Source organism: Podarcis raffonei, chromosome Z (genome assembly GCF_027172205.1).
Source record: "Podarcis raffonei isolate rPodRaf1 chromosome Z, rPodRaf1.pri, whole genome shotgun sequence".
Classification (NCBI taxonomy): Eukaryota; Metazoa; Chordata; class Lepidosauria; order Squamata; family Lacertidae; genus Podarcis; species Podarcis raffonei.
The window spans coordinates 2,363,422-2,391,342 of NC_070621.1; the positions used below are offsets into that span (position 1 = coordinate 2,363,422).

The window sequence follows — 27,921 nt, forward strand, 5'->3', positions numbered from 1 at the left end:
TTTATAATATGATCGTGGGACCTCCAAGAAGTATAAAACAATGCAGCTACATAAGAACATAAACCATTCCCAAAATATAAATAAGCCTCTTGCATATGTATCTTAAGTGTGTATACAAACTCACAGTGAGGTGTAACTTGGCTTTTGCCGGCTAATCTCATTTATATTAGACAAAGACCAAACAAAATCTTGTCTCCTCATCAATACAAAGAAGCCTTTCTTTTTTCTAACCTTTCATACAGTGGTACCTCGGGTTATATACGCTTCAGGTTACATACGCTTCAGGTTACAGACTCCACTAACCCAGAAATAATACCTCGGGTTAAGAACTTTGCTTCGCTTCAGGATGAGAACAGAAATCGTGCTCCGGCGGCGCGGCAGCAGCAGGAGGTCCCATTAGCTAAAGTGGTACCTCAGGTTAAGAACAGTTTCAGGTTAAGAATGGACCTCCAGAACGAATGAAGTACTTAACCCGAGGTACCACTTTATTTGTCAGCGTTGAAAATCCCTGTTCACAACAATATGTCGTGGAGATCTGTAGAAGAATAGCCAAGGCTCTTTAAATTTATGATTTAACAGGGAATAAGGATAAAGAAGTTATTCAGCGACCAACTCAAGAATCTGGTTTGACAAGGCAAGTCCAAGGGCAGATGAAGAAGGAAGAGGCAGTGATTACTCCTCAAACAACACAAATGGAGAAATCCAAAGTCCTGCAGGAACAAAAGTTACTGTGTTGGAAGATTGAACTTGGAGAGTGCTGGGAAGTGTTTGAAGTCAAGGAGGCTCTTAACTCTAGTGGGACTATGAAACAGGTGAACAACTATCTCTTGGATAAATACTTTTTGGATTACAAAGATGACGACGGGGAGAGGGACTGGGGGGAAGGGCCCCGCCTGACGAAGGAAAATGGAAATTATTACCGGATGGAACCCTCCGGAGACCCACTCCCCAAGAAGTTAACAATAGACAAAGAAGTGCGCAAGCACAAACAAGGACAAGAAAATGTGCAGAGGGGGCCAAGAAGAGACTTAAGGGCCTCGGATATAAGAACACCAGATTGATGGACTGGATGTAATGGACAGAAAGGACTGACATGACCCGAAACCAGGAAGAAGGGACGTTGGATAAAAATTAGAGATATCAAGGGAAATTCTTTTGTTAATTTTGGAATTAGTGTAACATTAATGAAATATCAGGGAACATGCTGGAAAGGAACCAAATTGGCTTTAGCAGAAATGATTTAAGGAGATATGAATGAATATGATGTAACTTTTGAAACTTTAAGATTTTTAAGATAAGATAAGGTTAAAAAGATTAAGGTAAATTGAATAACAGATTATATTAAAAGTTGGAAAGGTTATGTTGAATTAATTGATAAGATAGATTGTGAAGATTAATCATTTAAATTAAAATTGAGAAACATGGGAAGAATTTGCTGGAATGACGAATCAAACTAGAATACAAAAAGGGAGGTGTGAGAAGGTTCAAGAAATAAGCAAATGGAAAGTTGTAATTTGAGATCTGTATTTTTCTTTTTTGGCTTTTTCTTTTTGTCTTATTTTTTGCTGTGTTTTTGATTTTTTTTGTTTTTGTTTTTGTATTGATGAAATTCTGAATAAATATCATTTAAAAAAAAATAAAAGAGGCATGGATACTGTTTTTGGTTGTATTCCCCCCCCCCCAATTTCTGTACTATACTATACAGTGGTACCTCAGGTTAAGTACTTAATTCGTTCCGGAGGTCCGTTCTTAACCAGAAACTGTTCTTAACCTGAAGCACCACTTTAGCTAATGGGGCCTCCTGCTGCCGCCGGAGCACGATTTCTGTTCTCATCCTGAGGCAAAGTTCTTAACCTGAAGCACTATTTCTGGGTTAGCAGAGTCTGTAACCTGAAGTGTCTGTAACCCGAGGTACTACTGTACTGTACTGTACTGTACTGTACTGTACTGTGCTGTACTATACTATACTATACTATACTATACTATGCTGTGCTGTGCTGTGCTGTGCTGTGCTGTGCTGTGCTGTGCTGTGCTGTGCTGTGCTATACTATACTAGAATGTTTAAATGTTTCTTTGATTCTCCTTGAATCTTGCCGTCACACTTGCCATCCTCTCCTGCCACACCCTTTGAGAACCACTGACTTAGTATTTGCAACCAGTTCTTCAGCTAAAAAAAAAACCCCAAAGTGTCTTAAATACCATCAGTTATAACAAGACAGTCCCTGCCCCTGCATTCTTACATTCTAAAAAAGATGAAAGGGACAGGGAAGTGGGTGGGAGGCAGGAAACTCAGGCACCATTTCTTATAAAGAGCAGCTGACAAGAGTTCAGGGGCTGGTGCCCTGTGGTGCTGGGCCTCCAGCAAAGCTGATGAAACAAACCTTCTGCTTCCCATCTCTCCCGCTGAAACAGCCTGACAGAACAGCCAGAGGACACTTGAGGCAGAGGAGGCAGACCTGGTTAGCCCCTACTACTACGCAAAAACAGTCTCCTAACGGAAGCTCCCGCAGGAGCATACCTGTGTTTTTACAGCTCCTGTTTGTTTCATTGGCGCTTGTGCAAGCAAACATTCCTGATGAGTAGCAAACCTTCGGTTGCACAGAATTCTTCAGTCAGCATGAGAAAAGAGTGCAAGGGTAGCGTATCTGTGTCTCTCTGGGCACTGCTGGAACACCAGTTCCCATCATCTGTGCCCACTGGCTCTGCTGGCTGGGGTGCTGGGAGCGGCACCTGGAGAGCCACACACTCTCCACCTCTGGTTCACAAAATACAAGAACTGCCTTGTGAGCTCAGACCAAGGGACCACCTAGCTCAGCTTCCTAACACCAACCAAGCCCTTGCTTGCAAAGTAAGAAAGATGACATACCAAACCTTAAATAGTCATGATACCATTTCGATCAGCTGTTAAGATTCTTTGTTAACCTCTCTTCATTCTCTAGGGGCATGGCTTCCTCCAATTTATAAAGCTCTAATAACACTAGAATATGGCAATCTATTATACACAAAAATGCAGTGGGAAATGGACCTAGAAGTTCAAATCCCAGTGAAAACTGGATGGCTGTTGAAATCAGTTTCTGCAAAAACCAGGGAATCCTCATTAAAACTCCTGCACAAGTGAGGCGACAGTGATGTGGCTATCCTGAATATCTAAGGAAGCCAATCAAGGATGTGCAGTCAAAGGTACATATTTCCATATGTGGTGGTGTAGTGATATCATCAAACCTTTCTGGAGTGCTGTCTTCAAAGAAATAAGCTTGATATATAGCAAAACAGTTGAAATGTCTCCTGCAGTAGCACGACTTGGGCTTACAATCCCATCCTAATTATGACCTCTTAGCCTTTCTATTGACAGCTGTCTATATGGAGGTAGTCAGATGTTGGAAAACTGGCATTGGGCTTAACATCGATACCGTATTTTTCGCCCTATAGGACACACTTTTTCCCCTCCAAAAATGAAGGGGAAATGTGTGCGCGTCCTAAGGGGCGAATGCAGGCTTTCGCTGAAGCCTGGAGAGCGAGGGGGGTCGGTGCACACCAACCCCTCTCGCTCTCCAGGCTTCAGGAAGCTATCCGCTAGCCGTGGGAGACGCAGCTCTCCCAGGGCTAGCGGAGAGCTTGCCGGCACCCAGAAGCTTGGGGCGCGCTGAGCTCAGCACGCCCCAAGCTTCGGGCTTCGTGCAGCTCTACGCTAGCCATGGGAGAGCTGCGCGACTTTGCGCAGCTCTCCCACGGCTTGTGGATAGCAGCCTGTTCTGGGGGCTGGGGAAGCTCGGGCTTCCCCCACCCCAGCCCCGCACCTGGGGGGGAAATAATTTTTTTTCTTTATTTCCCCCCCCAAAAAAACTAGGTGCATCCTATGGGGCGAAAAATACGGTACTTGGTATACCAGAGTATGGTCAACAGCATTGGCTGATAAATGACAAAGTCAAGTGGCAAAGGGCAAACACAATCCCTATTCCTTTTATAACATATGGAAGATATTTATTGAATATATAAATTGTTCAGACTGTGGCAGGAATCCACCCAATACTCTTGGGAAAATGTGGTGTGATCTCTTGGAGTAATCAAATGAAACTTTATTACACAGCATGACAAAAGTCTGTAATTTTATCAGGATATTATTTGTTGTTTACTTTTGTAACAATTGTTTTCTCAAAATGTCTGTTCTTTACCATAAAAGATGAATAAAAACATTATTTACCTGTCTTAGCTATGCATTTTTTACAAATTGCACGTGTTTTTCCATGAACATGTCAATATTACGTATCTGTTTTTTAATATGTTTTAAGTCCCTTGGAAACTTCTCTGCAAAAAAGCGACAGGCCTAATAAAAAATAACAATAACTGATCAATCAATAACACAACTGCTTCAATCCTGCCACAACTCCCATTGAGTAGGGGGTAGTGGGACCTCCCACCCACCCACTCTCAAGGCACCAGGATGGGGTGATCAGTAGAAAACGCATAATTGGGGAAAGTTCAGGTCCACAGACTCCCTTTCTCACCTTTGGCCTTCTTGGTAGCGAGGTGCCTGGCCTGCACCATCTGTGGAGGGGCCCAGTTATCCAGGCAGCCATGCAGCAAAAGGCCCCTCAGAGGGGCCTGCAGGGATGGCTTTGCAGCCCCCAAAGTGGAGTAACGCAGTAGGGGAGGCAACTGCCAGAGGCATCTCAGAGGCCCGGCCATGATGTCCTGTTGAAAGCTGCCTGGAAAGAACCATTAATTCTTAAAAAGGCAAGTAAATAATAGGTGAGGCGGGTTTTCGTCCAGTTACACCATTGTTTAATGAGTGTGCTGGGCTGGTTGCTTTTCTGTGCTGGATATTTCAGAGTTGTTGGGTGTTTAAAATTGTGTTTTTGTCTGCTGGCATTGTACAGATGCCCCAAGATGAACAACTAGGGACCAATCTGTGGGCGAGGTGGGAGCAAGGAACAAGACATAAATAACCTTGATCCCATCTTCCACTACGACCTATCACCTTCCTACAGCTATGTCCCTCCTTCTTCCCTTCCAGTAGCGTACCATGGGAGGCCACTGGGTGGTTGCTCCAGGCACAAAGTTGCTAGGGGCAGAAAATTTCAACACCTGGTGCTGCCGCAATACAGCTGCATGCTTCCGTCACTGGGGTCCACTGAAAACGGCTTCTCCATGTGAACCAGGAAGTGACCTCTCTGGTCAATGAAATGACTGCAATCTCCTGGGTGATGCAGACACCGTGAAGCAGTTAAATGTGTATGCGTACTCTGCCTATTTCCCTTCTACCAACCCTCAACTCTGCATGGCTACAGGCGCCGGCAATCCACGCTACGCCACTGCCTCCTTCCCCAAAATCCTCCCATATTATGCGGACAACAAAAGTCCACCAACAAAATCTACCACAACCACTTATCCCAGATGGCATCTGACAGAAATGAGAACAGTGTTACTCAAGTCCACAGAAGCCACCTGGCCACTGTCACACTAGAGCACACCTGCTCTCTGCCATGTCTCACACCCACCAGGGGCCAGCCTCCTGCCAGTTACAGACTCTCACTCTGAAGGTATCTGAAGACATTTTCATATGAAACAGTTCACACATGCACTTTAGGCACTACACACTATCCAATCTACTGCAGAATTGGGGTTGAGGTGAATAGAATGGCTCAGCTGCGCAGGGATAGCGCAGGGCAAGATAGTTTCAGCATAATACACTTGGCCCAACTGCACTGGGTACCAATTAGTCTCCAGGTCCAATTCAAAGTGCTGGTTTTAGTCTATAAAGCCTTAAATAGCTCAGGACTGCAATGTCTCAAGGACCACCTCTCTCCATATAAATGGACCCAGACCCTGCAATCATAATTTGAGGCCCTTCTTCGTGTGCTCCCTCCATGAGAGGTCCAGAGGGGGGAAACATGAGAACAGGCCTTCTCTGCAGTCGCTCCCCATTTGTGGAATGCTCTCCTCAGGGAGACTCACCTGGCACCTTCATTATACATCTTTTGGCGCCAGGCCAAGGTGTTTCTCTGCAACCAGGCCTTGGACTGATTAACATTCCATATCCTTTTAAATGTGTCTCTGTGTGTGAGAGGGGATTGTTGGTTTGTTCTTGTACTTGTTTTTATCACGTACTTTCTGGTTTTATTTTGTATTTTGTATCTTAATATTGTGAGATACTGTGAGATGGGCAGCATGCTAATTTAATAAATAATAACATAATAATAATAATAATAGAAGGGAATAATAGGAGCCCTTGTGGCTCCAAAAGGAATGAGGTCCTTTGTGGAGTCACCCCTTCTGTGGTGATCGTGGCAGTGATGGGCTTTTATGACCCTGACATAGCCAGGAGCATAGCTGTCAACCTTCCCTTTTTTTGTGGGAAATTCCCTTATTCCAGCCCCGTTTCCCGCTGCTATCCCGGATTGTTAGCTATCCCGTCGTCGACTGTCCCCAGAACAGGTGAGGCTGCTGATCCCTTATTTTTGAGGCTGCTGATCCCTTATTTTCAAATCTGAAAGTTGACAGCTATGGCCAGGAGCTATGAGTCAGTCAAGGGTCCCAATCCCAAGGTCCCACCTCCATAGGAGAACCCCAACCCCTGCCCTCCTAAGCCCCGCCTCCCCAAACAAGACCCGCCCACCCGCCCCGCCCCAGAGCCTATCAGCCCCGCCCTTCCAACAAGCCCCGCCCTCGCATACCGCAAAACGAAGCCCCGCCCCTTCCTTAGTCAGTATACGATGTCAGCCAAGCCCTGCCCCTTCCCGCAGGCCCCCCCGCCGCCGCCGCCGTCCCCGCTTTCGGCGCATTCCCTTCGGACCGCCTCCCTTTCCCAAGCCTACGCTTCGCTCCTCCGCCGCCGCTCCGCCAACCCGCGAGTCTCCTCGTCGGAGGTGTGGATGGAAGTGAGCGGCAACGCCGGCGCGGGTCGATGACGTCGGGCCCTCCCCCGCCCACTCTCTCGCGCGCCGATGACGTCGACGGAATGTCGTGACGTTTCTCGGCGCGGACCGGTGACGCCGCAGCCGGAGCGCGCGGGGAGCGGAGAGGAAGAGAGTCGCGCTGAGGGGATGCCGGTGAGTGTGACGCCGAGGGGGCCGCGCCCGTCGTGTCAGGGCGTGTCAGCACTCTGCACATGCCCAGAGGGTGACCCTGTCGCTTTTTTTAACCGGCCCTTCCGCCGAAGACCTCAGGCGGCGCGCGGGGCCTCCCTCGTCGCCCGCACAACAACCCAGCGAGGTAGGCTAGGCGGACAGCGAGGGAGCCGGGCGGCGGGCGCCTCGCAGAGACACAGGCAGAGACAAACACAAAAGAACTGGAGATAAAGTGCATAAAAAAGGCGACACCCCGGAGCGCCCGTGCCGCCCAACGCCCTAGCAGCCCCTCTCAGCTGAAAGACAAGGTTGGGAAGCGGCCTTCTATTCACCTGGCCAGGCCGCTTCTCAGCGTCGCTGGCACTGACTGGCAGCAGCCCTTCGAGGGAGGGAGAGAATGCTTGACTCTTCGCTTTGAGACCAGCCTCTCTCTCTCTTGCTTCTCATTTCCTCAGATGGTCAAAATCCAGCTGTAATCAAGATTAAAATCTTCCTTGGAGGTTTTTAAGCAGAAGTTGGATGGCCATCAGTCACATATGATCTAGTTGAGATTCCTGCATTGCAGGGGTTCGACTGGATGACCCTTAGGGGTACCTTCCAACTCTACAGTCCATGCAACTGCTGTGATCCATAGTAATCCCCCACTTAGGGCCAGGTCTCCCAGGAGGAAAGGTGAGGCGACTGCCTTGGGTGGCAGGATCCGCAGGAGCAGCAGATCTGACCTCCAGGACACACATCACATGTAGATCTTCATTCCCAATGATGATCTTCACTCCCTAAACAGGGCTGCTTTTAGATGTCTTCTAAAAGTCTGGAAGTTGTTGTTCTCTTTGACATCTGGTGGGAGGGCGTTCCACAGGGCGGGTGCCACTACCAAGAAGGCCCTCTGCCTGGTTCCCTGTAACTTGGCTTCTCGCAGGGAGGGAACCACCAGAAGGCCCTCAGTGATGGACCTCAGTGTCCGGGCAGAACAATAGGGGTGGAGACGCTCCTTCAGATATACTGGACCAAGGTCGTTTATTTCTTGGTTGCCACCCTTTTAATTTCTCACAGTGCTTCAGAGTGACAGCAGGCCACTCGCATTGTGGAAATTTAAAAATGTCACTACATCCAGCTGCCTGGTGCTGCTAAGATTGCTTTGTGGAGTGAGTGGGGCAGGAATATGAGGCCCAAGACTGGCATCCATGTTGGGTCTTGCTAGATCCTGGCAAGCTATGTATGTGTGTATTTATTTCATGAAATTTGCATGCCACTTGATTGTTTAAAAAACCATCAAAGCGGTTTACAAAAAGAAAACAAGAAAATCGTGAAAAATTTACAACCACAATTCAAAACATACCGAAGTTAAAATACTTAAATAGATTAAAATTACCTAGAGCTAGAGGCCCTGGCAACAAGGATGGCAGGTGATGTTGCCAGCTCTGGTTTTGCCTGCTGCTATATATATTTAAGGCCTTTCATTCTCTACCTTTTCAGCCTCTGACAACTTCCAGGGTGGCTGACAAAATAATTCTTAAAGGAGAACTGTGCATAATTAACAAATACAGTGGTACCTCGGGTTACATACGCTTCAGGTTACATACACTTCAGGTTACAGACTCCGCTAACCCAGAAATAGTACCTCGGTTTAAGAACTTTGCTTCAGGATGAGAACAGAAATCGTGTTCTGGCGGCACGGCAACAGCAGGAGGCCCCATTAGCTAAATTGGTGCTTCAGGTTAAGAACAGTTTCAGGTTAAGAACAGACCTCCGGAACGAATTAAGTACTTAACCCAAGGTACACTGTAATAATAATAACAGAAGAGCACAGATAAAATCAGTGTGGTTCCCCCAATCTAACCATGCAAGTAACAGATATACTTAAGTAAAGGATTCACCTGATGCTAAACAGACATTTCTTTCTTTATTTGAATTTTTGATTTTTAAAAAAATATTATGTTACGGAGCATTAGACCGCAGCAGCAGGCAAGCTGCTCCAGGGGGAGTGTTTCACAGAGGGCTTCCCACAACTAAGAAGACCCTTCTCTGGTTAGTTGGTTGGTGCCTGTTGCACCCAGTGATGGGACTCAAGGACAACCTGGGCATTTGAGTAGATTTGTGTGGGCATAGGCAATAAGTTTTATTTAAAAAAAAATAAATTTTATTACTGAAACCTAATAAAGAAAACAACACTAGCAAGTCATAATACACTAACACAAAGGAAAGGAAAACAAATAGATAATCCTTTTCAGTGAAATCTTCTACATGTCTACTTAGAAAAATGTCCTGGTGAACTGAATGGATCTTACTCCCAGGTTAAGTGTGGATAGCAGTGTTTAGCCTTTGTTACCTGGATGTAAACTACAGGTGCCTTTAAAGTAAGAATGAGCAACCTGTGACTCTCCAGATGTTTTTTTACTTCTGAGCCTGTCAGCTTTAGTAGCAATGATGGCAATTGCAGTTCAATGACATCAGGAGGGCTTTACCTAGGCTTTAAAGATCAGCATACCAGCACTGTGTACAATAACAGTCCGCTGTATCATCATAACTATCATCAACATCATTATCCCCAAATTGCTGGTACTAGGAAGTGGTGATGCTATGGTTTAGAGCAGGGTTTCCCAAACTTGGGTCTTGCTGTTTTTGGGCTACAACCCCTATCACCCCTAGCTAGCAGTACAAGTGGTCAGGGATGATGGGAATTGTAGTTCAAAAACATATGAAGACCCAGGTTTGCAGTGATGTTTCCCGGGGCTAGATCTTGGCATAGGGAGCAGATTCAGAAGTGAAGCTCTAAATATCAGCAAGAGATCAAAACTGAGCAGGATTTTTCTCATGATGCTGATAATCTTGCTGGGTGTACAACATCTTCCTTTTTCAATTTCACCCCACCAACCACTCTCTCCTCGTTGTCTCTCCGCCTCCCCAGGTGCGGATGGCGACCGCAGTGCCTCCCATGCAGAGCCTGCGCTTGGAGAATGCGTCTATCCTGTCCGAAGGGGCCCTGCAGGATGGACATCGCTTGTGGATCGGAAACCTCGACCCCAAGATTACAGAGTGAGTGAGGGGCAAGGAAGGGAGGGGGTTGGGATTTAGCTCTTGAGTGGCGGGAAAGAAAGGGGGTTCTCCCAAAAAAATAAGAAAACACCATCGTTTCTGTTTTGCTGCTATTTGAACTCAGCTTCTGCTAGCATTTAATTTTCTGTTTAATTCCTGTCCACTGTGCCAATTTTACCTACATCTTTGTTATCCCAATGGCTGAGTCTAGGGGATTATCATCATCATTACTACAGTTAATTTATTTGTTGTTTAGTTGTTTAGTCGTGTCTGACTCTTTGTGAACCCACGGATGCCACGCCAGGCACTCCTGTCTCCCACTGCCTCCCGCAGTTTGGTCAAATTCATGTTAGTAGCTTCGAGAACACTGTCCCACCATCTCATCCTCTGTCGTCCCCTTTTCCTTGTGCCCTCCACCTTTCCCAACATCAGGGTCTTTTCCAGGGAGTCTTCTCTTCTCATGAGGTGGCCAAAGTATTGGAGCCTCAGCTTCAGGATCTGTTCTTCCAGTGAGCACTCAGGGCTGATTTTCTTCAGAATGGATAGGTTTGATCTTCTTGCAGTCCATGGGACTCTCAAGAGTCTCCTCCAGCACCATAATTAATTTATTAGTTGTCTTCTAAACTGCCATATCAAGGCAAGTTACACAAAATGATTAAAAGTAGTTTAAAAACACAAAACCAATAAGACTAAAATACTAACTTTGGTGGTAAACACTCATTCATCCAGCTGGGAAAACCAGTCGAAACAAAAATGTCTCCAGCTGTTTCCAGAAAGTGTGCACCTGTTGTATCTTGAACAGGAGTGCTATTCTACAGCACAAGGGAGCTACTAAAAAAGCCCTGTTCCAAGTTACTGTGGAGCGGGTGTCTGAGATCTTTGGAATTTGCAGGAGAGACTCTCCTACGGACTGCAGTGAACTATTGGGTGCATAAGCCATAAGTCAGTCTGTTGAGTAACTTGGTCCTAAGCTGTATAGGGACTTGCATTCTAGTACCAAAACCTTCAACTTGGCCCAGCAGTAAATTGGCAGCCAGTGCAAATCCTGAGTGCAAGGTGTTACATGCTGGCAGTTGTTTGCTCCCACAATCAACCTAGCCGCCATGCTCTGCACCAGCTGCAGCGTCCAGACCAACGCCCAAGTGTAGCCTCACATAGAGCACATCTCAGTAATCCAGCCATAAGGTTAGCAGTGCATGGACAACTGAGATCCAGCTAACTTGATCCAGGAATGGCTGTAACTGCCTTACCAAGCGTAGTTGGGTCAACCTTTGTGCCTGTGGCGAGGCCTGGTGGCTGACAGCGCCTGGAGAGAAACTCCATTGGCCCAAGCCCCTTCAGGCTTCCTCCAAGCTGCTTCTCTAATAATCGCAGCTGTGTGCACACCCCAGTCCCATTTCTGGTGGCGGCGAACGTTTTTAAGTGTGTGCATTTGACATTCCCTTGGCCTCCAAATGATTAGCGCGTTTAAATTGCGTGCTAACACATTTGAGCAAGTTGAAGTGGGGCAATTAAACGCCGAGGGAGGAGAGCTTGATTGCTCAGAGGGATATTAGATGTGCCGGGCCAGGGGTTCTGGTGGCCGTCTTTCCTCTCCCCACCCCACCCCCGCAACACACTTTACAAAACAATCTCCAATTTATGCATTCCAAGTAGCTGTTCTTGTTTTATCGCCCGGATATTGTGGGCCTCTCAGCTGTGGAAGCAATTTTTGCCCGGCTTCTTGTGTTTCGGGAAGTGCCTTGAGGTTTTTGTTCCAAGTGCTGTTCCTTTCAGCCCGGCAGCACTCATAATCGTACCTCTAAGTGGAGTCCATCATTAACGTAATGCCCTCTTCAGGCGACTCATTCAGCGCTGCACTGGCTGGCCTCTTCTCAGTTTTTGCATTAATTACCATTTTTTGCCCAGTGTTTATATTGCTGTGGCTTCTTGGGGGTGAGTAATTGTGAGCACTGCTCAATTGACAGGCTGCCTGGGCCTTTTGGGGAAGGGCCTGTTTGGAAAGTTGGGGGTGGGAATTAAAGGCCCAGGAGGTGTGCAAGGAGAAAAGTACATGTTAGGCCTGGTTGACCTGCCCCTTAGGGATTTCAGATTCTGTACTTGGCCAAACAGAGGCATTCCAGGTTTTGTTGCGGGGTGTTTTTTTTGCATATACCTTACAAGGCAGGGAACATCCAAGACAGTTTTCTTTCCCTGAAAATTCTGACCTCAGCATCTAGGAACTGAAGTTCATTTGCCTGACCTTGTAAAATCTGACGTTTTGAAGCATCTGTAGATCTGGGGCTCCAGAGTCAGCGGCGTTGAGTGAATTCTTAAGAGAGCTTGGACTTAGAAAAGGTGGGGTGCTTAGCTTCAAACCTTACCTTTGTCAGGTGCTTGTTGACCCTTGTGGACATCCAGAAAATGCCCCCCCACTAGAACATAAGAAGAACCTGGCTCCTGGATCAGAATGTAGGTTCATCTAATACCTGCTCTCTGCAGCCAAACAAGATGTCCCTGGGAAATCCACCACAGGGTCTGCTATTGTCATCTGGCCATTAGTATTTAGATGTAGACTGCCTCTGAACAAAGAGGTTCCATTTAGCCTTTATGATTACCAGCCACTGATAAACTTCTCTATGAATTCATAATTTTCTTTTCCAAAGTTGCCTATGTATGTGTTTCCTATCTCCAGACATGCCAGTGCTCCTTTAGCAGCAAAACCTGCTCACATGTTGAAAGTAAGCGCCTAAGAGGAAACACTAAGAGCAGCTTTTCTCAACCTTGGGTCCCCAGATGTTGTTGGACTGCAACTCCTATCATCCCTGACCACTGGTCCTGCTAGCTAGGGATGATGGGAACTGTTGGCAGGAGCTGGGACCAAACAACGGGAGCTCACCCCGTTGCGGGGATTTGAACCACCGACCTTCCGATTGGCAAGCCCTAGGCTCAGTGGTTTAGACCACAGCACCACCCGCGTCTCTATTTCTATTTTACAAGTGGGGAGTAGCAGAGGGTGAGGGGAGAGAGGAGGAGGAACTTTGGACAGCTAGACTCCATTGCATTTTTGGCTGAAACGGCACCAAAACCACAGTCTGGAGTGGGATGTTAGTTGCTGTTCCTAACCTGCTTCTGTCCAGTATTCTAAATATTTGTGTCAGTTCCTAAGTTCTAAGTAGTAATAATAATAATAATAATAATTATTATTATTATTATTTATACCCCGCCCCTCTGGCTGGGCCTCCCCAGCCACTCTGGGCGGCTTCCATAAAAACCAAAAATACAGTAAAATATCACACATTAAAAACTTCCCTGAACAGGGCTGCCTTCAGATGTCTTCTGAATGTCAGGTAGTTGTTTATCGCTTTGACATCTGCTGGAAGGGCGTTCCACAGGGCGGGCGCCACTACCGAGAAGGCCCTCTGCCTGGTTCCCTGTAGCTTTGCTTCTCGCAATGAGGGAACCGCCAGAAGGCCCTCGGAGCTGGACCTCAGCGTCCGGGCAGAATGATGGGGGTGGAGACGCTCCTTCAGGTATACTGGACCGAGGCCGTTTAGGGCTTTAAAGGTCAGCACCAACACTTTGAATTGTGCTCGGAAACGTACTGGGAGCCAATGTAGGTCTTTCAAGACCGGTGTAAGGCCTGCCACCCCCTCTTCCAACCCACACACATGTTGTAGTCCACTGACAAGAGGTTGGTGAAAAAGGAAGGCTGGGAGCATGGGGAGACAAGGATACAGGCACTTGGAAGTGGGGGCAATATTTCTGTCTATGACCACACATGCTCAGGACTATGGATTTGTTTTCAATACTGGAGCTCAGCTCATAGCCCTTCCATACACAAATCCACTCCAGGTTTTCCCCCTAAGTTTTTTTTTCTGTTTCAGAAAAGTGGTGGAGGCATTTTTGTTTATGCTCTTGTTAAACTCCTGTGAGTCAACAGTTCTTATCTACTGCAAAGAATCTAAAGTCCCAGTCTACCTTGCTTTAACTGCACTGACTTCCATTTGGGAGGGCTGTGGTTGTTACCAAGGTTGCATTGATGCCACAGTTTGCCCCTTGCAAAATGCCCTTCTTACATAGGAGTGCATGTTACTGTCTTTTAGATAGTGCATTGCGTTTTAGCCTCTGCCTCAATTTTTTTTTGGGGGGGGGCCTTCGAAAAGGCACATCTACACCACAGCTCTGCCTGCTGCATTGAGATCCATCCTGATAAGCTTTGCTCAGCAAACTGCATCTTTTAACAGCAGCTTGCTGGTTCCCAGTGGGGCAGGATTCGCAGCCTTAATGGCTTTAGCATGTGGCTAGGACCATTCCCTGTATCCTTGGGACAGCATTGTTCAGAGGAAGCCTTGACTCAGTGTTTGAATAGCTCTTAGGGTGCCAGGAGGAAGACTGACGGAAAAGGAAGCGGGGTTTGGACGGGCTGTCCCACACTTGCCTTGGATGACAGGAAGTAGCAATGGGGACCTGGCTGCAGCCGCAGCAGAGCTGTGACCTTCCCCTTCCCCTGCCTTGTCCCAGGTACCCCATCAAGATGCTCCAGGAATTTCCAACAGCCTGGCTTCTTGTTCCTTCTTCACAATGCAGCTCTCCAGTTGCTCACAAACTCTTTCTGGGCCTCTTTCATAATTCCTTGCATTCAAAAATACTGGAAGTAAAGAACTGGAAGATGAGGGAGAAATGCAGAATTCCAGGCTGGTGATGAATCCAGGAAACTGTCCTCTTGTGACTCAAGGGAACTGAGTGCTAGTTAGTGCCTCTGTGATCAGCTTCCAGTTTGTGTGTGTATGTGGTTTCAGAATAATGAGCTAGAGTGCGACATTTGGGTAAACTACACAGCATATAGCCACACACACAAACAGAACAGGTGGTTTTTATATTTTCTCTAAAAGGAGCAAAGAAAACTACACTGCTCAAAATGCAGCTCAGCTCAGACATAAGCAGAGCCAGCATCCAGTTTCTCCATAAATCAATAAGTGTGTGTGTGTGTGTGTGTGTGTGTGTGTGTGTGTGTAACTTTTCACTTAAACATCACATGCTAAAAATTATAGTAACACCAACACCTATGCAATACCAATAACAACAGAAAAACTGAAGGCAACAGGATAAAGAACAACAGGCTGGTATTAATTATTAGGGTTCAGGCCCAGAACATCCTTTGGCTTATTTGATGGTCTGTCTGTGAATATGCCATATTTGTAGGCTCCCTGGCTGCTTTCAAGAGTACCAGTGGTTTATGTACTTAACAGCCTAATCCTATGCAAGTCTACTCAGAATTAAGCTTCTGAGTTCAGTGGGGCTAGCTCCTTGGTAAGTTTGTGTAGGATGCTGGTTGGGGCTGATGGGAGTAGGATTCCAGCAACCTTTGGAAGGACCCTATCATTGACCTACAGCTCCTTATATTCTTTCCGTTTCTGGCTCATCTTGCCTTGGCTAGGCCAGGGTTCCAGGGCTTCCACTTCAGTGCTCAGGATTCCGTTGCCTGACCATCTCCTCCTCTCTCATGTGGACAGCCCTGTCTCTGCCAACTTGAGAAATCCCTTTGTGAAATGAACATCAGAGTGGAGAGGGGCATTGCTAACTTTGCCCATGTATGAACACTGCAGTGGTATTCTAAATTGTTTTCAGTTCAGCATTTCTCACCCACCCAGCAAAATCCGGCATATCATTTAAGCTCGATGTCCCTGAGGCTTCATCGCTTTCCAGCTGTGCTCAGTGGAGACACCGCAGGGAAAGATGCGCGGTGAATCCTGATGAAATCAAGGTCATACACCGTGTAGTTCTGCTCCGACTTGCTCAGCTTCCTCGAGAAAAAGGCGCACGGCCTCCAGTCTTGCTGGGTTCCTGGCTGCAAAAGTACGGCTCCTATGGCCCGGTCTGACGCGTCAGTCTCTAGCCTCATGGGCTTCTCCAGATCCACGTGCAGGAGCTGCTCTTCTGACGCGAACGCCTTCTTCAGTCTTTCAAAGGATTGCTGGGCCCCTTCTGTCCAGACGAACTTCTTTTTGCTACTGAGACAATCTGTGATGGGTGCTGTCAAATGGGCGAAGTTCTTGATGAACTTCCTGTAGAAGTTGCTGAATCCTAGGAACCTCTGCACGTCCTTCCAGGTCTTGGGGGCCTTCCATTCCAGTACCGCCTGCACCTTGCTGGGGTCCATAGCTAGGCCCTTGTCTGACAACTTGTACCCCAGAAACTTGAGCTCCCTTGCGTGAAATTGGCATTTTTCCAGCTTGACCCACAACTGGTGCTTCTGCAGTCTCTTTAGCACTTCCCTGACGTCTTTGACATGTTGCTTCTCGTTGTCAGAATAGATTAAGACGTCGTCCAAGAAGGCTACGCAGTTTTTGTACAGCAGGGACCCCAACACGTGGTGCATGAAAGCTTGAAAGCAGGCGGAGCCCGACTGTAATCCAAAGGGCATAACTAAGTACTCAAAGGCTCCTGGGGGGTGAACATTGTGGTTTTCCATTCGTCCCCCTCCCTCATCCTAATCAAATTGTATGCTCCCCTGAGGTCCAGCTTGGTAAAAATTTTCCCCTGCCTCACCCGTGTTAAAATGTTGTCAATCCTGGGCATTGGGAAGGTCACGGGTTCTGACACCAGGTTGACGCCCCGGTAGTCCACAACGAGCCTGGGCTTATCAGTATCCTTTTTGTCCACAAAGAACACCGGACTGCCTCCCACAGCCTTTGATTCTCTTATGAAACCTCTTTTCAGGTTCTTGTCAATAAATTCCCGCAACTCCTGCATCTCCCTGTCCGACATGGCATACAGTTTACCCACCGGCAGCTGAGCCCCTGGGAGTAAATTGATTTGGCAGTCAAAGGGCCTATGGGGGGGTAGTCTATCCGCCTCCTTCTCGCTGAAGACCTCCTGCAGGTCAGCATATTGGGGTGGCACCTTCCCTTTTGGCTCCACAGCCACTCCAGCCACCCTGGCCACTGTCATCCTTGGGGTTTCCCAAAGGTGACTGACCGCTGATGCCATGCCACTACTGGATCATGCAGTGCCAGCCAGCTCATTCCCAGTATTATTGGGGGTCCTGACAGTGTGGCTATGTGAAAGGCAATGGTCTCTGTGTGCCTGGAAACCCTCATTCTCATTGGTGGGGTCTGGTGCGTCACCTCCCCTCCCAGAAGTTCCCTGCCATCGATGGTGGTCACTTGCAAGGGAAAATCCAGAGGCAGCAGGTGGAGTTGGTGCTCTAGAGCGAAGTTCTTGCTGAAGAAATTGCAGGAACTGCCTGAATCCAGCAGCCCCTTCACCTTGACTGGGTGCCATTTGGGAGTTCTAGCACCACTTCTATGGCTATAGCTGCCCTGGGAGGGTCTGGTTGGGGCACTTCTATTGGTTGTTGGCTTGGCTGCTGCGCCCGCTGATTGGCAGCCAAGCTTGTCCGTTTCCCTGGGCCTGATCCGTTTCCCCCTTCCCCTCACAGCCAGCAGCTCCCACCATCCCTTGCCAGGCCGTTCTTTGAGGGCAGACCCTGGCAAAATGTCCTGGCCATTGGCAGAGGAAACACTTCTTGTTGGTTTTCCAATCCTTTCCCTCCCTGTTGCGCCCTTCAGCGGAGTTTGAAACCTCGCGCGCGCGCACCATCTATTTCCATTGGCTCCGCCGGCTGGGAAGGCTGCCTCGGTATTTCAGGAATGCGGTAGTCATGGCAACGTTCCCCTCTCCCTTCACTCTTCTCCTGAGCCCGCGCTTCCTGTCTTACGCCAATCGCAAGCACAGCCTTGGTCAGCTGATCCATTGACTGCGGGCGGGGCACGCGGGAAAGCTCGTCCTTGACCGTTGGGGACATCCCCTCCTCAAACAACATCTGAATGGGTTCAGCGTCCAGATCCCACCCAAGCCGGTGGATTAACATCGCAAAGCGCGACCAGTAGTCTCTAACTGATTGGCTCCCCTGCTTGCACCCCATCAATTGCCGTCTAACCACATTTTGCTCCACTTCGCTGGAATACGTTGCATTCATTGCCTGAAAAAATTTCCTGAGGTCTTTCAAGGCGGCATTTTGCGTTGCCATTAGGGGCCTGATCCATTCCCGTGCCCCATCCTCCAGATGCCCCACAATGTAGGCCACCCTCTCCCCATCATCCGCAAAGTCATCATGCTGCAGTTCCAAAGCGTACTCTATTTCTGTTTGGAACGCGTTGTAGTCCTGGGGCTTCCCCCCAAACTTGTGCACCAGCCCCGGTACCTTCCTTGCGATGGGGGTGGGTCTGACCTTGGTATCCTGAGCCCTCCGTTCGTCCAGCCTCGCCGTCAGCAGAGCCACATGCTGTTCTAAATCTCGGTTCCTCTCCACCAGATTTTGCACTCCAGCTGCTCGCTCTGTGGCGCCGGCTTCTCCGGTTTGACTCATGATGCTCCCCTGCCTGTCGCTGCGCACAAGCAACTTCAGGGACTGACGGATTGCTGTAATGGCTTTAGGGGTTGCTCGTGCGTAAGTTACCGCCGCTCTGGGCTTGGTTGCCTGGTTAAACCGTTTCTGTCTGGACAGCCATCCACTCCGTGGCTGTTCAGTCGCTGGCAGAATCCGTCAGTGGGCGTTTCTTGAACCTCTTCCAGCAAAGAAGTTCTTTGACGCCAAGTCGCCGCCTACTCTCCCTGCGCGGAAGTCTTCTGCGCAGGGTGGGTGTGGGCAGCGGAGAACCTGTGCTCTCCTCGCTGGTCTCCTGCGAAGAGTCCTGGAGCCTCCCCTCTGCTTCCCCCATCAACCCCCCTCTATCCCTGGTGTTGCGCTGATTTTCTTCCCCCGCCGGAGACCTGCCTCTCTCCCTGCTTGGCCCCTCTCCAGCATCGCTGTGGAGCCTCGCCTCCTCCTCTAGCTCCGATGGCAGTTCCCTGACAATCGCCTTACCCTGTATATGCCCACTCTACTGCTTCTGTCTGTAAGAACTGCCACTTACAGTTGGCACATAAGACTAGTGAGAAATTGATCTTTTGGTGTGGAGGCACCTACGCTCTGGAACTCCCTGCCTGTTGATAACAAGCAGGCACCTTCACTCTTTTCGGTATTTGCTAAAACATTGATGTTTAGATATTTATATATTTATAATGACAATGCATTTTTCATTTATTGCTAGTTTTAATTTTTTTTAATGCTTTGATTGTTTTTACTAATAATCTTACTGTTTCATTCTTTTTCTGAACTGCTTTGAGGTTCTGCAGTCAAGCAGGACATAGAACTAACTAATTAAATCCCCTTGGTCATCTTGAAACAATTTTTGGCTGATAAGCTGGGCACCACCATACCATAAATCTTTTGACTTTTGAGGTCCTAAAATTTCCTTTATTGAAAGTGTCAATAACTTTTCTCTCCTCCAAATCCTCCCCCCCCCCCAAACACATACTGGGCACAACTTCATTTTTCCCCATTCCCAAGCAACAAGCTGGGATCTGCTTGAATTGAGTTGACCTAGTGGTTTGTCCTCCTTCCCTTTCACTCAAACCCTCTTAACCAACAGAGGTCATCATCTTGGCTTCTCTCCCTCCTCCTCCTTCCAGGTACCACCTTCTCAAGCTCCTTCAGAAGTTTGGCAAGGTGAAGCAATTTGACTTCCTTTTCCACAAGTCTGGCGTGTTGGAAGGGCAGCCCAGAGGCTACTGCTTTGTGAACTTTGAAACCAAGCAGGTAGGTTGGTTTGTCCTGAGTCAGGCCACTGCCTCATCTAGTTCAGCTGTGTCTATTCCAGGCTTCCCCAGCTACAACATTATCATCCATGGCTGGGGCTGGTGGAAGTTGGGGTCCCAACCACATCTGCAGAGCACCTGGTTGAGGAAAGGTGGCTCTCCAGGGACGCAGGCAGGTAGATTGAATCTAGGGCTCTGCCACTGTTCTGCGTCCCCATCCCCAAAGCTGAGGATCACTCAGTTAAGAGCATTCCACAGCTTTAAGGATTCTGGTGGGGATGTAGGCTTGGCTGTGCCAGGTGACTGTAGTAGGCCATCCTTCCCCAACCTGGTGCCCTCCAGATGTTTTGCTGAACTCCCAACAAACCTTTTTTTTGGGGGGGGGGTTTCCATAGACATTCTTTTATTGTTCCTGCCTCCCCAATGGAGTTTCATCGTATAGCAATTTTTCCTTCCCTCGGAGCTATATCTTTTTTTGCTGGCCTTTCTGTCAGCAGGGTTGCCTTAGGAAAATTGGAGGCGAGAGAGATTTGCTGTGTGTCTTGGAATGGTGCATTGGTCATTTTAAAAACACTCCTTGACTGCCTTCTGTTCTGGTTCTGCAAACTGCACTCAAGTGTTTAGTGGAGCTTTCTGAGCATTGCAGGGGGTGGACTAGATGACCGTTGGTTCGATTGTGTTGCTGATAATGTCTGGGTTGCAGGTTTGATCCCTGTATGGAGCAGCTGCATATTCCTGCATTGCAGGGTGTTGAACTAGATGATCCTCAGAGTTCCTTTCCAACTCTACAGTTCCATGAATCCAGCTTTACAATTTGGTGGGTCTACAAAGAGTAGCTGGGAAAATTAAAAGTCTGGTGCATCCTGCAGGCCACTTAGAAACCTGGGCACCTGTTATCCCCTTAAATTCTATGCTGCAGCGCCTTTTGAAACGAAAACCCCCCTCAAAAGCCTGGCACTACCCGTTAGCGGCTCAGAGTAGTAACTGCCCAGAAATATTCAGCTGAAGCCCCTGGGAAAGGGGTTCATTGAAGGTGTTTTTCTCCTACAGGAAGCTGAGCAGGCGATCCAGTCCCTCAATGGCAAGCTAGCCCTCTCCAAAAAGCTGGTGGTGCGGTGGGCTCACGCCCAGGTCAAGGTAAGCAGAACCTGACCGTCTTCCCAATTCAGAGAAGAGCAGGCAGCAGGAGCCCCTCCCATTTCCCTGTATTCCTTTTGCTTGTTTGTGGGTTGGGCCTGTTTCCCTTCTTGTCAAATAATTTCTGCTGTTTCTCTTTCCACTAACACCCCTAATTGCCCAGAGATATGATCAGAACAAGAATGAAAAGATACTTCCCATCAGCCTGGAACCCTCATCCAGCTCAGAGCCAACCCAGTCTAATCTGAGGTGAGAATTGTGCTTTTACCATGTCCGCAACATGCTGTATGCATTGGGGGGGGGGTTCAGCTTCAGCGGGAGACACCTTAAGAAGAGGCTTACAGGATCAGACCCATATCCAGCTGCCTCTTTCCCACAGCAGCTAACCAGGTGCCTCTGGCAAACCCACAAGCCAGGAACTTCTTGTTGAATACCAGTGACTGCTATTCAGAGGTAGACGGCCTTGAACATGGAGGTTCCATACTGTATGTGGACAAACCCTTATCCTCCATCAGTTTATATACAACCCCCTTTTAAAGCTGTCAACACTTTAAACATTATGTGAAGAAGTCCTTATTTTGGTCCTGAACTTGCCAGCCCATCCTGCTGCTTCAAGTCCCCCTTCTGTTCCATAGGGCAACATTGTGAACTTGAATGAATCTTTATTTGCATCAGCCATAGCAATAAAACAACAGTATTATATACAAAGACTAGAAATAAAAAGTGAGTTATATGAAATACATTTTAGGGTTGTGAACCTCTGCTTCCACAGCAGCAGCAAACTACACCCCCCCTGCCTGACTGCATAGCCATTCACTGTTGAAATTAACTGCGTTTTCTAAACCATTTGGTGATCTGATACCAGATTGGGTGTGGGGAGGGTACTCAGTGTGTTTGTGTGGAATCAGAAATTCCATTCCAGTGAACCTGAGGTAGCTCTTTGTATCCAGGACTATGAATCCAGTGCCTCAGGATCCTGGATCTCTCTCCTCATCCTCACCGCAACCCTGCAGAGTAGGTTAGGCTGGGAGACAATGAACTTTGTAGCCAAGGAGAGAGTCGAACCTTACTCCAGCCCCATAGTCCTAGATGAGGCTGGCATCCAGATGGTTGCTTTACATTGGGCCCTGGGCTTCCAAGTTCTGGGTTACAATGTATTCCAAGTTCTGGAATACATTGTATTCCAAGTTCTGGGATACAATGTATTCTCACCACCCTGTACCTGTCAGCAGGTGGGCAACAGTGTTCTGCACTAGCTGCAATATAGCATTTTGCCTTTTTAAAATACCCCACCCTTCTCTGGCACCAGAGCACCAATTGGTTTTTGAGAGCTTGCTTGGATTCAGAAGCTGCTTATCAGTTGGTTTTGCAAAGACTATTGTTGAAGAAAAACAACTCTGAAGCTCCCAGAGGTGCGTAGTACTCATGCTGGTTATGAAAGCCTGCTAGGGCTTAGGATCAGGCTGTCTGAAGAACTGTATCCTCCCATAAAGCCTGTCCATGCCCTGAGATTTTCAAAAGAGGCCCTTCTCTCCACCACCCTCACAGGCATGCTTGTGGGGGGGGGGGGAGACATGGAAGAAGGCCTTCTCAGTGGTGGCAGCCCCCAGACAGCTTGGATCTCCTTGCCTAAAGCTAGACTGGCCAGCAGGTCTTCACAGTTTTATTCTGGCAGGCCTTTGGGATCTGACACTTTTTAGAGGAAAGAGCTTTAACAGTGCTGTTTTCTTTTTGTTCTCTGTATATTAATAGGGTTTTTTATATTGTTTTAATTCTATTAGAGCTTGATTCCTTTTTAACTATGACCTTTTATACATTTTATCTGTGTTGTTTTTAATTTGGGTAAGCTGCCTTGAGTCCCAATTTTGGGGGAAAGGCAGGATATGAATGAATCAATAATGATGATGATGACAGTTACCTGCTTCTCCAGCTCTAAGCCCCCGTCCACGTTAGATTCTGATTTTAATCAATGCCCAGGACAGACAGGCTGACGTTTCAACCAGATTTACTCTTCCCTTCCTCCACAGTGTCAGCACAAAGATCAAAGCCATTGAGGCCAAGCTGAAGATGATGGCGGAGAACCCGGATGCAGAGTTCCCACCGGCAGCGCCATATTCCTACTTTAAGCCGCCGGACAAAAAACGGATTGCCCCATACTCCAAAGCGGCCTGGAAGTCAAAGAGATGATTTGCTGTCAGAGGCAACGTCCCTTTCTGGCACTAACAAAGGTCCACCAGGATGAAAGGCGGACTGTATTGGATGGGACTTCATTGCCTCCCCATAGAGTGTGGCATCCTGGGCTTTTCAGAACCTTCTCCTGCATCTTCCATTTGCATGTGGGAGCAAATCCTCTCCTGGTGTTGGTGGTGGTGGTGAATGGTGGGGGACTGCAACGCCATCTCCAGACCTGTAAAGAACCCAAGGTTGTTTTCAGTAGTGAAACCTGAAGCATCTACTCCTGTGGCTAGTTCAAGACTCCAGATATATGTGTGAGTTCTCACTCTCTCTCACAGACACACCAAACACACTCCTGCTGTATTTCTCCAGCCTGAAGATACAGAATCCTGATGCAGCTAGTAGGCTAGAAAATGGTATCTTTGACAAGCATCTAAACATGGGATGAATTCTATGACCTCCGCAGCTGAGCCAGCCAGGTGTCTCCTGTGTCTGGCACCTTGGGGACACAACCTTGAATCCTGGCAAGAATGGGGTGGGATTTCTGTGCTGGGTTTTCTGCCGACGTCAGCTCATCTGGGTGTATGTATCAAAACTTTCTAATGATTGTACAGGAATAAACTTTATGCAGACTTTTGAAGTGCACCTTTTGAAGCAAAATAGTCTAATGTGAAATGCTTGTGAATGCAGCAAAACTGGGCGTTTTCTGTCTTTTCAAACTTAAAAGGTCCCAATTCTGCACCCAAATCATACATACTGATCTCATTTGTATATTTTACTCCTTTGTATCATTATGCATTGCTGCCAACCTAGCAGTTCGAAAGCACGTCAAAGTGCAAGTAGATCAATAGGTGCCGCCCTAGTGGGAAGGTAAACGGTGTTTCCGTGTGCTGCTCTGGTTCGCCAGAAGCTGCTTAGTTATGCTGGCCACATGACCCGGAAGCCGTACGCCGGCTCCCTTGGCCAATAAAGCGAGATAAGCGCCGCAACCCCAGAGTCGGTCACAACTGGACCTAATGGTCAGGGACCCCTTTACCTTGATCTTTATCATTATGCATTGGGGTGGGGGAACAGCAAGAAGGTGTACAAGGTACTGAAGTTGTATGGTCCCCCCCCCCGCCACAACAAACACCAAACAAATTCAGCCACCCCACTGACCCCTTCAATGTCACCTGGGATTACCCTTTTAGCTTGAAGCTTCTTCCATCTGGAAAAGCTAAAGTTACCTAATGTGTTTTAGATGACAGCTAAGATAGCCAAGAAGCAGGATTTTGCACAAGTTTCTATCCTCTTGCAGAATCCTAACACACATCCAACTTTGGCAATGGCGAGGGCGAATCTCCAGCACTTAAACATTTGCTACTGCTGCCTTGTCAGTCTGCACTGTTTACGTTGAGTGCTGAGATGAATAAATTAAAATCCTTTAAATCATGCATATAATGTAGGTGGTTATAAGCATTGAGATGGCATGCACTATCTTGAATGATGTATTCTCTCACACACAGAATAAATGCTGCTTCTAAGACGTTGCTACAGCATATTATTATTATTATTAATTTCATTTCTATACCGCTTTATATTTTTAAGAAAAATCTCAAAGTGGTTTACAGAATATTAAAACATCAATAAACTGATCTGAAAAAAGTCAAATATAGAGTATACAGTCAAAGCAACATAATTAACAGAAAACTAAAATATTATCTTAAAGATGAAACATAAAGGAGGTCAACTACAGAATACATATCTAACATAAAGTTAACCAAAAAAACCCTTAAAACATTTCAAAAGAAAACATTGCTAATTGAAGTCAAATATAAAATGCACATTTAAAACAGCATAATTAACAAGAGAATAAAATATTATCATAAGCATAACACGGCTGTTTGGCAGGCACAAAAAGAGCGCAAAAGAATCCAATATTTGGGATTTGTTGTCAGGCTTAGTGATGCCCCTCTGGTCTCCCAGGAGCCTCTTTAGTGGAGCTGGTGAGTGTGGGCCCCACCCCCTAGGCCAGGTGGAAAGGGCCTTGCAGGGAGCGGCCTTCATGCCCCACAGCCAAGCATAATGTGCACACATTACTAAAAGCAAAGAAATTGCCGTATTTTTTGCTCCGTAAGACACACCTGACCATAAGATGCACCTAGTTTTTGGAGGAGGAAAACAACAAAAAAAAAATATTCTGAACGAAACAGTGGATGTATGATTTTGGAGGTTCATGCTGTGGCCACAGACATCTGATTTGACGGTGAGTTTGGGGTAGCCCAGTGCAAAAACCCTGAGGGTCCATGTGGATCTGTGCTTTGTAACCACGTTTTTGCGCCATTGTGGCCCCACGAAACAGTGGATGTGTGGTTTTTTTGGTGCAGGCTGTAGCCATGGACATGCTATGTGATCTGGTGGTGACTTTGGGGTGACCCAGTGCAAAAATCCTGAGGATCCATGGGCTTTTACCTCCCCCCCCTCCCAGGCAGCCTCCTTTATCTCTAGCGTCCCTTATCTCCCAATCCTTGCCGATCAGCTGCTTCCTTTCAACACTCCCTTCCCTCATTTGCGTTAGTGTCTTTTCCTTAGCTGGAGCAGTTTTTTGCTCCTCCTTTTCTTCTAATTTCTCTCCTCATTGCTTTAGTCTTCCTGTCTCCTCTCCTTGCAAATTAGCTGTCTTTACCTCCCCCCTCCCAGGCAGTCTCCTAGCGTCCCTTATCTCCCTCCCCGATCGCTTGCCAATTAGCGGCTTTGTTTCAACACCCACTTCCCTCTTTCAAAAAAACCCACATGATCTACTTTTCTCCACTGGGCAATTCGGCTCCAGGGACCACACATTCACTCCATAAAACGCACAGACATTTCCCCTTACTTTTTGGGAAGAAAAAAGTGTGTCTTATGGAGCGAAAAATACGGTACTCTTTATGGTTTTTTGGCCAACAATCCAGGTAGAACATAGCCTTCATGACTTGGAACCACAGATAACTCTATGAATTTGTTTAATCTTTTAAACCTATCCAAGTTGATACCCATTCCACACCTTGTGGGAGTGAAATCCATAGTTTTAACTCCGTGCTGTGTGAAAAAGGATTTCCTTTTGTCTGTCCTGACTAATCCAACATACATTCGGCTTCATTGCATGTCTACAAGTTCTAGTGTCATGATTTGGGGGGGGGGATCCTTCTTGAGCCACTGTCTTCCTACCATGCAGAATGTTTTATACTTCTAACAAGTCTCCTCTCAGTCACCGTCTCTAAAAAGCTCCCCAAATTGAAACCTCAAAGAGAACTGCTTCAACTGCTGGATCATTTTGGTTGCCCTCTTCTGAGCAGGCATTTGAGCCTCTGCCTTAAGTGCATCCACCAATTGAGGACACCCTTTGGACTTTTACAGGAAGGCAGTTGTGAAAGGCATCTTGCAAAACTCAGCTCTCAAGCCAATCTAAGGCAGTGGTTGATGGAGAGGCTTCAGTCCAGTTAAGGCTGTTGGACTCCAACTGCCATCAGCTCCAGCCAGCGTGGCCAATGACCAGGGCTGGTGGAGTTGTAGTAGTTCAGAATAGGAGCGTCGTTGGCTGCCTTTCTATCAACGCAGATTTGTTGTCTGTCCAACTTGGCCTTGTCTGCACTGGCCGGCAGCAGCTAGCTCTCCAGGATTTCAGGCAAGAGTCTTTCCCAGCCCTAAATGGAAATTCTAGAGTTGAATGCAATGCATAATGGATGTCCCACCACTGAGCTAGGGCTTCTTCCCTCACTTGGAGGGCCGCAGGTACCAACCCTGGCTCTAAGGGTTGAAGCATCTTTGTCACATGAGCAACAGGAACATACAGAGAGGCAGGGAGATCCATCCACTTTCATTTCCCTCCAAAGCTGAATACGCCAGCATCCAAGGGGTGGGGGTGGGGAGGGTGTGAACTTATTGTTGTTGTTATCTTTATTTCACAACCTCCCATAAAAGATGCTGGAGGGAGGGAGGGAGGGAGGGAGGGAATCTTGCTAACCTGGTGCCCTCCAGATGTTTTGGACTACAATGCCTTAACTCTGCTGACAGGAGGCTGATAGGAGTTGTAGAGCAAAACACCTGGAGGGCACAGGTTAGCAAAGGCATATATTGGTTACCGTATTTTTCGCTCTATAAGACGCACCAGACCACAAGACGTACCTAGTTTTTGGAGGAGGAAAACAAGAAAAAAAATATTCTGAATCTCAGAAGCCAGAACAGCAAGAGGGATCGCTGAGCAGTGAAAGCAGCAATCCCTCTTGCTGTTCTGGCTTCTGTGATAGCTGCACAGCCTGCATTCGCTCCATAAGACGCACACACATTTCCCCTTACTTTTTAGGAGGGGAAAAGTGAGTCTTATAGAGCAAAAAATACGGTATATGCCAGACTGGGTTGCCCCAGCCATTCTGGGCAGCTTCCAGCAAATTAAAATATCAGTCACAGTAAAACATCAAACATTAAAAGTTTCCCTATACAGGGCTGATTTCAGATGTCTACTAAAAGTCAAATAGTTGTTCATTTCCTTGACATCTGATGGGAGGGCGTTCCACAGGGTGGACGTGACTTTCTCTGAAGTTCTCTGCCTGGCTCCCTGTAACCTCACCTCTTGTCTGGACTGAATGATGGGGGTGGAGAGGATCCTTCAGGTACACAGAGCCCAAGCCATTTAGGGCTTTAAAGGTCAGCACCAACACTTTGAATTGTGCTCGGAAACATACTGGGAGCCAATGTAGGTCTGGTGTTATGTGGTCTCGGTGGCCACTCTGTCACCAGTCTAGCTGCCACGTTCTGGATTAGTGGTAGTTTCTGAGTCACCTTCAAAGGTAGCCCCATGTAAAGCACATTAAAGTAGTCCAAGGGGAAGATAACCAGAGCGTGTACCACACTGGTGAGACAGTCT

General features: G+C 47.4%; 2 protein-coding genes across 4 annotated transcripts in view; one reads left to right on the forward strand and one right to left on the reverse strand.

Moving 5' to 3' along the window:
- Positions 1 to 7,110, reverse strand: part of MRRF (mitochondrial ribosome recycling factor) — a 19,780-nt gene extending 12,670 nt beyond the window's left edge. Inside the window, exons 1-2 of one of the 3 annotated variants that reach the window (XM_053373605.1) lie at positions 6,816 to 7,110; positions 4,506 to 4,706 (exon numbers count right to left, since the gene is read on the reverse strand). In XM_053373605.1, the coding sequence (XP_053229580.1) occupies positions 4,506 to 4,706; positions 6,816 to 7,110 (496 nt within the window). The remainder of the gene's footprint in view (positions 1 to 4,505; positions 4,707 to 6,815) is intronic. The other 2 variants (XM_053373607.1, XM_053373606.1) reach the window with 2 other exon arrangements.
- RBM18 (RNA binding motif protein 18) lies at positions 7,107 to 23,684 on the forward strand. Its single transcript, XM_053373608.1, has 6 exons — positions 7,107 to 7,212; positions 9,976 to 10,103; positions 19,602 to 19,728; positions 20,778 to 20,864; positions 21,028 to 21,113; positions 22,892 to 23,684. The coding sequence occupies exons 2-6, from the start codon at positions 9,982 to 9,984 to the stop codon at positions 23,049 to 23,051; spliced, it is 582 nt and encodes a 193-aa protein (XP_053229583.1). The 5' UTR covers positions 7,107 to 7,212; positions 9,976 to 9,981; the 3' UTR covers positions 23,052 to 23,684.
- Positions 23,685 to 27,921: the final 4,237 nt, after the last annotated feature.

Bases quoted from the DNA above. Each gene is read 5' to 3' on its own strand.
- RBM18 (XM_053373608.1), top strand. From the start codon at position 9,982: ATGGCGACCGCAGTGCCTCCCATGCAGAGCCTGCGCTTGGAGAATGCG. The intron at 10,104-19,601 runs GTGAGTGAGGGG...TCCTCCTTCCAG, and splicing joins CTCGACCCCAAGATTACAGA to GTACCACCTTCTCAAGCTCC. The intron at 19,729-20,777 runs GTAGGTTGGTTT...TTTCTCCTACAG, and splicing joins TGAACTTTGAAACCAAGCAG to GAAGCTGAGCAGGCGATCCA.